Here is a 10,900-nt window from a genome sequence, read left to right on the forward strand (position 1 = left end):
CTGAAAGTGGTTTCCCAACCTCTGCTTGGCCTCCCCCATGGCAGGGCTGAAGGCACAGGATGTGAGAGGCTGTGAGCCCCAGATCCATGGGGATGGGCAAAGTGGGGCTGTGCTCCCTCCCCAGACACAAAGCATCTCCCAGTCCCTTGCTCACCCTCCTCTGCTTTAGGACCACTGGAGTGTGAGGAACAAGCCGTGTCTGCCAATGGAATCCTTGCGGGAATGGGCAAGCGTGAGATGGAGAAGGGGGCTGGGTGCAGGGTCCTACCAGGAGATCCTGGTGGCTGAGAGGAATAAACCCGCCGCCATCCGCAAGAGCCCTTTCTCCGGGAGAGCGGTTTTCCAGGAGGAGCCCCTTTCCCTGCGGATCAGCCCGGTTCACGCGGCAGACTCCGGGCTCTACGAGGCCGAGTTTGAGGATCCAGAAGGTGGCGTCAGCCCCCGGTGCTTCCGCGTGTCGGTGTGGGGTGAGTGTCGGGGTCTCAGCGCGCTGTGCCCCGCGTCCCCGCCGGCCTCTGAGCGTGTCCATCCCCGCAGAGCCCCTTCAGCCCCCCCATGTGGAGACCCTTGTCCTGCCCGAGGCGCGGGGCTGGTGCAACCTCTCGCTGCTCTGCACCGCGCCCGGCGCCGGCCCCGTCTCCTACAGCTGGTCCTGCAGCGGGGCCGCGGCGGGGGCGCTGGAGCCTGGGCCCCGGCTGCACCGGCGGTTCCGTGCGGATGCCGACCCCATCGTGCTCCAGTGGAAGGTGCCCCTGCCCGTGGCTTTGGATGAGCTTTAAGGTCCCTTCCAACCCAAACCATTCCAGGATTCCGGGGTCATTGAAGTGAACATCTCTCTCTGCGGGCGCTCCGAGGTACGACTGCAGAGAAGGGGCTGCTCTTTCTGATGGTGCTGGGGAACCGTGGTCATCACACACGTCCTCACTCGGCGGCAGGGATTCCTTCCCTGCCGTGTCCCTGGCTCTTTGTGTGCTGGGTAGGATTCCCCCAAAGTGGGAGCCTGCAAAGCAGCCACCAGCCCCTGCTTCACTTTGTGCATCAGCTCCAGCCTCAAACACCCCAAGAAATGAGCTGCTTTAAGCCATGGAGAGCTGTTAACCCGCTTGAGCATGGATTAAGGAAAAATATACTCTTTCTTCCCTTGATGTTCTCTATTTTGGGTTCTTGGACAAGTTCTGGGCTATTTTCCGGTGAGGACACGGCAAATGGGCCAAAGGTTGATGATGCTCTCCTCCAACCACCCCAGGCTGGGCTTCTCCCTTGGGTTTTGTCAAGGAGGGGCAGGCTCCACCACCCTCCATCCTGCCAGACCCCTTGGGTTGGGATGGAGCCACCCTGATGGGATCGGAATGTGGGGACTGAGGTGCTTCCCCCCAGCCCTGTGTTAATGCACCTTCAGTCACCCTCCCACTGCAGAGGTTTATTCCCTCTCCCAAATATCCCAACTCTTCCTTTGGGGCACCAGATGGGAGGAACATTGTGTTATCTGTGCACAGCAGCAGTTTGCTGGTCCCTTATCCAGCCCCAACCAACAGACGCCACCTCCTTAGATCAGTGTGAGATGTCCATGAGCTCATCCCGAGAGTGGTTTTCCTATGAGCCAGACTTTTCCCGGGACATGAGGAATGGACAAGCCCAGCACAGCCCTGCTGAGGCTCGGTGTCCCCTGTCCCACACTGTCCCCTGCCCAGCAGCATCACCACAGTGCTGCTGGAAGAGAGCAAGACACACGATGGGATGCTGGTGGCCTCTAATCCCATCGTCCCGCCGTCTGCTTCTGCCCTCCGATCAGCCCGCTAATCTGCTTATGGTAAGCTCATTGCCTCTGAGGCGGTCCTGAGCCATTCCCAGGTTGGATGTCAGCAGGAAAACTGTGGCTGGGAACTGGGTGCTGCATGGGATGAGATGGGGACCCCACTTGCAGAACAGCCTCCCACAGCAGGGGCCGTTGGCTGGTTCTATGGGAAAACTGGGCCAGCGGGTGGGAAAGGGGCAGATTCCTGTTGAAAATCTTGGGAAAAGGCCACAGCATTGGAAACAGAGAGGGATGGGATCAGCTCTGCGGGTTTCCTGCTAGACTGAAACCTGCTGTGTGCCCAAGGGATGCACAAGCTCATGGGCCCTGCTCCTTCACCCGTCTGCAACCCAGTGCTTCAGGGCCATCAGTGGGGGAAACTGAGGCACGGCTTGACACTCCCCCCCCCCCCCCCCCCCCCGCCTGGATGGAGCTGGCTGGAGCAGCTCCGTCAGCTTTTCCCTCTGGATTCCACAGCCCCTTCCTCCCCCTCGCAGACAGACGAGCAAAAACCTAATTAAGGCTACAAAGGGAGAAGCAGCATCTTGCAAGGCTCCGGAGACGGGGCTGAGCCGATGAATCAGAGCTTTTGTCCAGGCTCCATTCCCCATGCAGGGAACAATTTCCCTCCGGGAGACCTTCCCTGGGCTGGGAGAGCTGTGCCCAGGGAGCTCGATCCGCAGGAGAGGCTGGGAAACGAGAAAGGGAGACAGGAATGAACGGGAAGCGTTTGGCACATCTCGCAGGCAGCGTTGAGGAGGACGGGGAGACGCTGCCTCCCGCAAGCACCGCATTGCAGAGGGTGTTCTTATGCAGCGCATCATCCGCGGGTCCTCATCCCCCTGCCAGCAAAACTTGCTCCCGGAGAAGCACAGGGCGGATGGGGGGGGGGGTGGGGGGGGTGGTGTCACGGGGCTGTACCGCAGCTGCTTCCCCACCTCTGGAATCCCTCCGGTGCTCGGGAATGCGGCCGGAGCGGCCAAACCACGGTTTGGGATGTGCAGGTGGGAGTAGGAAGGGGGTGGCCATCCCGGAAGGGTTTTCACCTGGATAACACCACTGGGGTCCCCAGGGGGACCCCTCCAGCTCCCTCTCTGCGAACAGGCACCTTTGTGAGTGCTTTTCCCTCGCAGCCCATCCCCGTGGCCTCCCGCCTGCCCCTAAACCGTGGGAGGAGGAAAAACCTCAACTATGGAGAGCTCAAAATCACCTCAATTGAACCCAAAATGCTCTCCCTGGCCGGAGCGCGGCTCTGCCCGAGAGGTGGCAGCACCCGACCGCGCTCCGTGGTACCCGCGATGGGTTGAGCAATGGGGGGCTCAGCCTGGCCCTTGGCTGGGGTCCCTTAACCACCCCCCCAGCACCCATCCCGCAGGAGCTGAGCCCTGGAGCTGTGCCTTGGTTCCAAATCACTTGGAGGAAGCAGTAAGTGGATGGAAAGCTTCTCTTTGGAATGGGTTAGGGATGGAAGATGGGTCCTGTAGGTTCCCACCAAGAGCATCCCACAGGGGGACTGAGCCTCTCCAGAGAAAATTCCCCTGTCCTGGGAATTCCGAGTCCCTGTTCCCAGCTGGCTCTAACGGGAAAAGTGCTGGGATGCCCAGGGGAAGGACCCTGGCACCACCTCTGCCCGGCCAGTCCCACCCAGCAAGAGAGATCTGAAACCCCAGCTGCTGGTCCCACCACCTCCATTGGGATATTCATCATCTGCACAAGACAAAACAAGGGAACCTGGGAACAGTGTGGGTTGGAAGGGACCTTAAAGCTCATCTAAAGCCATGGGCAGGGACAGTGGGAGCTGCCCCTTCCTCTTCTCCCTCAGCACATCCTGTCATGCACCAACTGCCATCACTTCCCCCATGGGGCCCGTCCCACCACCAGGCACCACTTCCCTCACCCACCACCACCCCCCGGTGTCCTTCCTGGTGATGAGCCTTGTGCAATCCCCTCTGCCAGCACTGCCGGGGGGTTTCCTCCCCCTGTGGGACTCATCTCCATGGGTCGGGGACCGCAGCATCTGCTCAGCCCCACACATGTGGAGAGGACATGGCTGGAGCTGGGACCTCGCTTGTCTGCTGTGTGCTGCTGGTGGCAACCAGGGGTAAGGATGCTCCTGGGTCTGGGAGGCCAGGGCAGATGGGTTGGGGCATCCCGGCTGCACAGCAGCATCCCTAGGGATGCTTTGGGAGGGAGAAGATGGAGACCAGGAGGAGATGGAGACCACCCTCACCATCTCCCCCTCCCAACCATCCCCTTGCAGGTCTGTGCCTCTGCTGTGCCGTGGAGCTGCTGAAGGGGCTGAAGGGGCAGTCCTTGTCCTTCCCAGCCCTGCATCTCCTGTCCCATGACATTGTGCGGGTCACCTGGAGGACCAAAGGGACCCACATTGCTGAGGCCAAGCCCAGGGTGAGGATGTTCACCACTGATTTCCTGCCGGAGTTCCGGGGCCGGCTGCTCATCCACCCCAACAGCCTCTCGCTGGAGATCAATCCGCTGCAGCCATCGGACAGTGGGAGCTACGAGGTGGTCGTGGACACCTTGTCTGACCCCACCAACCCAAAGACCTTTCACTACTCCTTGCTGGTTCTTGGTGAGTCCAAGGATGGAGGGAGGAGGGTTCAGGGGACCAGGCTTGCGTTGGGTCCACCCCTGGCGTAGAATCATAGAGTCATGGAACGGTTTGGGTTGGAAAATGTCTTAAGATCATCCAGTTCCAACCCCTGTCACGGGCAGGGACCCCTTCCACTGGAGCAGCTTGCTCCTAAGCCCCTGTGTTCAACCTGGCCTTGAGCACTGCCAGGGATGGGGCAGCCACAGCTCCTCCATTCAACCCGTTCCAGTGTCCCACCACCCTCACAGGGAAGAACTTCCCGATATCCAACCTAAATCCCCCTTGTTTCAGTCTGAACCCATCACCCCTTGTCCTGTCAGTGATGAAGGTCCCTCTCCAGCATCCTTGCAGCCCCCTTCAGACCCTGGGAGCTGCTCTGAGCTCTCCACGCAGCTTCTCTTCTCCAACCTGAGCAGCCCCAATGTTCCCAGCCTGGCTCCTATGGGAGCTGCTCCAGCCCCTGCTCATCCTCGTGGCCTCCTCTGCCCTTGCTCCAACAGCTCCATGTCCTTATGCTGAGGACCCCAGAGCTGCACCCAGTGCTGCAGGGGGGTCTCCCAGAGCAGAGCAGAGCAGAGGGGCAGGATCCCCTCCCTGCCCTGCTGCTCCCCTCCCGTTGATGCCGCCCAGCACAGGGGGGTTCTGGGCTCAAGCTCACACTGAAGCCGGGTTATGGGAGGCTTCTCATGGACCAACACCCCCAAGTCCTCCTCCTCAGGCTGCTCTGCATCACTTCCCTCCCAGCCTGTAGCAGGGGATGAGCTGCCACCACACGAGCTCCCTGCTCATGAGCCCACCCAGCCCTCAGCATTTCCCCTTGGCCGTGTGGAGGAGCTCAGGATGGGCATGTGGTCAGTGGAGAAATCCCCCTTCCTCTTTCAATGCCTGCTGCACCCACTGCACCCGCTGCACCCACTGCACCCACTGCACCCACTGCACCCACTGCACCCATTGCACCAGCCCTGGTGGTACCCAAAGCCAGCCCCCTGTCTCCTGCCCCAGCCCCATGGCTCACACCATGCCCTGTGCCCACAGATGGATCTCCAGTGCCAGTGCCCGGGACTGGTGACATCGAAGGACCCATCAGGAGCACAGTGCATCCCCATGGAGCATCGGAGCCTGGTGCTGGGGGCACCAAAGGACCCCCTGGGAGCACAGTGGATCCCCATGGAGCATTGGAGCCTGGTGCTGGGGACACCAGGGCACAGGACACAGGTGGGGGGCAGCCCCCGGGGTCCTGCCGGGCTCAGGACCGCTACTGCCTGGTGAAGGGTTATCTCATGGCCGGGGTCTTCGTGCCACTGGTGCTGCTGGTGGCCGCTGTCCACATCATGACCAGGGACAAAGGCACCAAGGCAGGGAATGGGGTCTCAGCAGGGGTTGAGATCCCCGGCATCACCGTTCTGCAGGGACCATCCCCATGGCAGCAACGAGCCTGGATTCCAGGCTCCGGGAACAGCGTCCCCTCTGCCTCAGTTTCCCCATCCAGGGCAAGATGAGGTTACTCTGCTCAGAGCCCCTCGAGGATGTGACGTGAACCCGGGTTCCTCATCTCTTGCACAAGGAGCTGCTCTAAATGCGTCAACGCTTCTTCCTCCCAAAGCCACCAGCCCTTTGGCACCAAACCCCATCCCAGCACCAAGCGAGGGGATGCAGGGACACCGCTGTTACTGGGGACAGCATCAGGTTCCTGTTTCCAGCCTCAAACGTGGGGGAGATCATCACTGAGAACCCCTCCTGTAGTTGATAGGAGGTGAATGATTCACTGGTGACCCTGGCTAAACGCTGCGTGCCATCCATTATTGAGCAGCAGATCTGTCAAGAAGTTCTCATAAATAAGTGATCTGGTGCTGTCTCAGTGCTGGCAGTAAATTCCTCATTCAATCTCCCGTCTAAATGCTCTCCCGGGGAAATCGCTCCTGCTGTTGAGTTAGGAATTAGGCCTGGGAACACACGGACTGTGAGGAAGAAGAGCCCTGATTTGACACCTGAGGGTGTCCTTCGCTGTGATGGCCCATCCTGAGAGCATCCCTGGTGCTGCCCTGTCCTGGGTACCAGCTGGGATGGAGCCTGGTCTGCCCCAAGCACTGGGCCTGGGGCTGTTCCCATGCTGGGATGCTCGGCACCCTCCTTCCAGCCAGGCAGCGATCCCAGGTCCCTGCAGTGATCCCAGGGTCCCACAATAACCCTGGGATCAGGCAAGAGTTCTCAGCAGAGCTGATTTAAATGATAGGTTAAAGCACGGCTCGGCCTCGTGGGGTGATGGGATGGGGAAGTGCCATGAAACCATCCCCAGAGGATGCTGGATTTGAGGAGGGGAGGCAGGAGGAAGGAAAACCCATGTGCAAGAGATGGGGTTTAATGTGGGACTGAGGTGCTACAGGTATCCATAGGGGGACAATGGGATTTGCCACATGGAGGGGATGGGGATGGGTCTCCCTAGGGATGCTCCAGCAGCACCAAATCTCCCCCGGCTTCTCCTCTGGGTCCCGCTCGCCCATCACCACTGCGTCCGGCCTGCTCCAGTGGTGGCTTTAATAGTTGAGTGGTGGTTTAGGGGAACAATGATTTACTCACAGGAAACAGCGTGTAAACGGGAGCAGTTTAACCCCTGGTGATGGCTTTACCAGCACCTCTGTCCTAGATGGGGCTGGACCAGGTGAATCCCTACGGAGAGCTCCATCCTGACATCTCCCATCTCCCTTCTCACCCCGTCTCCTTTGTCCCTGTGACTTTGACCCGCTTGTGAAATCTCCTTCCAAGCAGCCAAGGAGTTACTGGCTGAGGGGAAGGAGGCCGGGGTGAGGAGAAGCTGCTTTTCCATAGGAAATTGAGTTTCCTGCAGCTCTCTGCAAATCCCCCTCGGCCGCGCATCAGGAGCTGGGAGCACAGGGGAGCACAGGGACGGAGGGGGCACCAGCGGGAGCCACGGGTGCTGGTCAAAGGGAAGAAGGAATAAGAATCCTAAAGAGAGCTCTCATGGGGCTGGGAACAGACTTTTCCTGCCTGGCCACTGATTTCAGAGGGAATTCACCCACCTTTCCCGGCCAAGGAGCTTCTCGGGAGCCAAAATGCACCTCACGATATTGTTGGGCTCCCCGGTGTTGTGGGAAGTGAAATCCCATCCCCTCCATCCCTTCTCCACTGTTTCCCCTCCATCTCTTCTCCTCCATCCTTTCCCCTCCATCCTTTCTCCTCCGTCCCATCCCCTCCACTGTCCCATCGCCTCCATCCATTCCCCTCCATTCCTTCTTCCCCATCCCAACCCCATCATCCCTTTCCTTCCGTTCCTTCTTCCCCATCCCAACCCCACCATCCCTTCCCCTTCATCCCCTCCCCTCCATCCCTTCCTCTCCAACCTTTCTCTGTGACTTTCCCTGCATTCTTTCCCCTCCCTCCCTTCCCCTCCAACCCTTCCGCTGCATCCCTTCCCCTGCATCCCTTCTCCATCCCTTCCCCTCCATCCCACCTCCACCACCATGGGACCATGGGGCACTGCACCACCCTGGGGCCCCCCGGCTGCGGATCAGGGCCGGATAACAAGCAGCTTCCTTGGCCATTCTGCTCCAGCACCTCGCTGGGAATGAGGAAAAGCGAGCGGCTGCCTCCAAATGGATTCTGGAAGCTGCTTGGAGCCATTAGGCTCCGTATAAATATGATGATGATTGTTATTATCATTGGCACCGATGGGCTGCCGCGCACCACGGGAGATCCCGCTCTGCCTCCCGACACAGCCACTTCCAGAGCCATTCCCGGCTCCACACGGAGCTGGGACCCCCCCAGCTCCCGCTGAGCCCATGGGCACACTGGGGACAGTGCCACAGGGGTGTCCTCTCCCGGGGCTGGGGTATCTGGTGGGGATGGGTTTGCTCCATGCGCTCTGAGGCCAGGGTGATGGGCCCGATGCTGGGCCCAGGGGGGGCTTTGCCCCCCAGTCCACTGTGGGTTTATGGGGGTCCCACACTGCTGCTTCCCCTCATCCCAGGGAGTGCTCCCGAGCAGCCAACGTGGCAGCTTTCTCCTTCCCTGCTGTCAGCACATTCCCGGCCACCGCCACTCCTCCCTGACCTCTCTCCTCTTCCTCCCTGCTCCACAAACTCCTTCATCCTCCTCCCCGCGTCATCTCCTCTCCCACTCAAATTCCTCCTGGTATCCCAGGGGAGCCCCCAGTGCCAAGGGGAGAGTTGGGCAATGCCCGGGAATGGCAGGGCCACGCTGTCCCCATGGACACCTCCCATGTCCCCCCCTGTGCCGATCCGGACACAACCTGTGTCACCCCCGGGCCATCTCTTTATTGCCATCATCCATCTCTGCTCCTGCAGCCACCACGGTGGCTCCTGGTGCCCCTGGGGCTGGGCCAGGATGGGTTTGGGCGTCCCCAGCTCCATCCAATTCCATGAAATTCCCCCTGGGAGCAGCAGGTCCCTGAGGAAAGCTGAAGGAAGGAAGACCCCGAGGAAGAGGAGGGAGCTGAGGGCCACTTTGTGCATCACCGCAGGGATGCAAGGAACATGTGTCACCCATAGCCATGGGGACAGGGCACAGCACCCCAGGGTGCTCCCCACGGCCAGGGCAGGGGGGTCCCCTCTAGAAGTGCCTTTTAGAGCTGAAAATGTGGGGCTGCTGCTGCCACGTGGAGAGGAGAAGGCTCCTGAAGGGGGGAGCTCAGAGCAGCTCCAGTGCCTAAAGGGGCTGCAGGGAACCTGGAGAGGGGCTTGAGACAAGGGATGCAGGGACAGGCCAAGGGGGATGGCTTGAACCTGCCCGAGGGGAGACTGAGATGAGCTCTTAGGCAGAAGCTCTTCCCTGTGAGGGTGCTGAGGCGCTGGCCCAGGGTGCCCAGAGAAGCTGTGGCTGCCCCATCCCTGGCAGTGCTCAAGGCCAGGTTGGACACAGGGGCTTGGAGCACCCTGCTTGGTTTGCACATGCAAGAACCCCAGCACACATGAACACAGACCCCCAACACGCGTGCACACGTGTACACACACACACATGCACATACCCCAGTGTGCGTAGCGTGGATACACACCCCAATCACACACACATGCAGGCGCACACCCCAACACCCATGTATAACCCCCAACACCCATGTACGCACCCCAACACACGTATGCACACCCCAACACATGTGTCATCGATCCAACACACATGTATGAACCCAAACACACATGCATGCACCCCAATACATGCATGAAACCTGCAGACATGTATGCACTCCAACACACATGTATGAACCCAAACACACATGTAAATACCCCGACACGTGTGTACATGTCCAAGCACGCATGTGCGCACTCCACCACACATGTATGAACCCCAACACATATATATGCACCCCAACACACATGTATGAACTCCAAAACACATGTGCATACCCCAAGACACATGTATGAACCCCAACACACATGTACATGTCCAAACACTCATGTATGAACCCCAACACGTATATATGCACCCCAACACATATGTATGAGCCCCAACACACTTGTGCACCCCCCAACACATATGTACATGTCCAAACACACATGTATGCACCCCAACACACATGTATGTACCCCAGCACACATGTACATGTCCGAACACACATGTATGCACTCCAACACACATGTATGAACCCTAACACACATGTACATGTCCGAACGCACATGTATGCACCCCAACACATGTATGAACCCCAACACATATGTACACATACAAATACACATGTATGAACCCCAACATACATATATGAACCCCAACACACATGTACATGTCCAAACACACATGTATGAACCCCAGCACACATGTACACATCCAAACACACATGCATGTACCCCAACACACATGTATGAACCCCAACACACATGTACATGTCCAAACACACATGTATGAACCCCAACACACATGTACACGTCCAAACACACATGCATGCACCCCAACACACATGTGTGAACCCCAACACACATGTACACATACAAACACACATGTATGCACCCCAACACACATGTACATGTCCAAACACACATGCATGCACCCCAACACACATGTACACATACAAACACACATGTATGCACCCCAACACACATGTACACATACAAACACACATGTATGCACCCCAACACACATGTACACATACAAACACACATGTATGCACCCCAACACACATGTACACATACAAACACACATGTATGCACCCCAACACACACGCAGGAGCCCCAACACACACGCGCGCACCCCACCGCGCACCCGCGTGCACCCAAACACGCGCCAACACCCCCCGGCTGCAGCCCCCCCCCCCCCCATGTTCCCACCCCCCATCCCCTCCTCCCCCTCCCCCCCTCCCCCCGCCCCGCCCCCGCCCCGCCCCCGCCGCTCTCGGGGCTCTCGCGCTCGCAGCGGGGCCGTTCCGGTGCCGGTGCCGGTGCCGGGGCCCCCCCGGGCCGAGCTGAGGCCGGTTCCGGGCGCGGAGCGGGGCAGCGGCCACCCCCCTCCCGGAGCGCGGCCGGGGCGGGAGC

The 10,900-nt window shown here is 59.4% G+C and overlaps 1 protein-coding gene across 1 annotated transcript; it reads left to right on the forward strand.

The window, feature by feature from the left end:
• Positions 1-96: 96 nt before the first annotated feature.
• On the forward strand, positions 97-5,905 carry LOC308230268 (uncharacterized protein; the record flags this gene model as incomplete). The annotated part of the gene is made up of 6 exons (XM_080634881.1): positions 97-467; positions 538-711; positions 2,900-3,084; positions 3,752-3,896; positions 4,056-4,385; positions 5,442-5,905. The coding sequence occupies exons 1-6, from the start codon at positions 206-208 to the stop codon at positions 5,903-5,905; spliced, it is 1,560 nt and encodes a 519-aa protein (XP_080491007.1). The 5' UTR covers positions 97-205.
• Between the last annotated feature and the right edge of the window lie 4,995 nt (positions 5,906-10,900).

This window comes from Psittacula echo (assembly GCF_963264785.1).
Source record: "Psittacula echo genome assembly, chromosome: 26".
Classification (NCBI taxonomy): Eukaryota; Metazoa; Chordata; class Aves; order Psittaciformes; family Psittacidae; genus Psittacula; species Psittacula echo.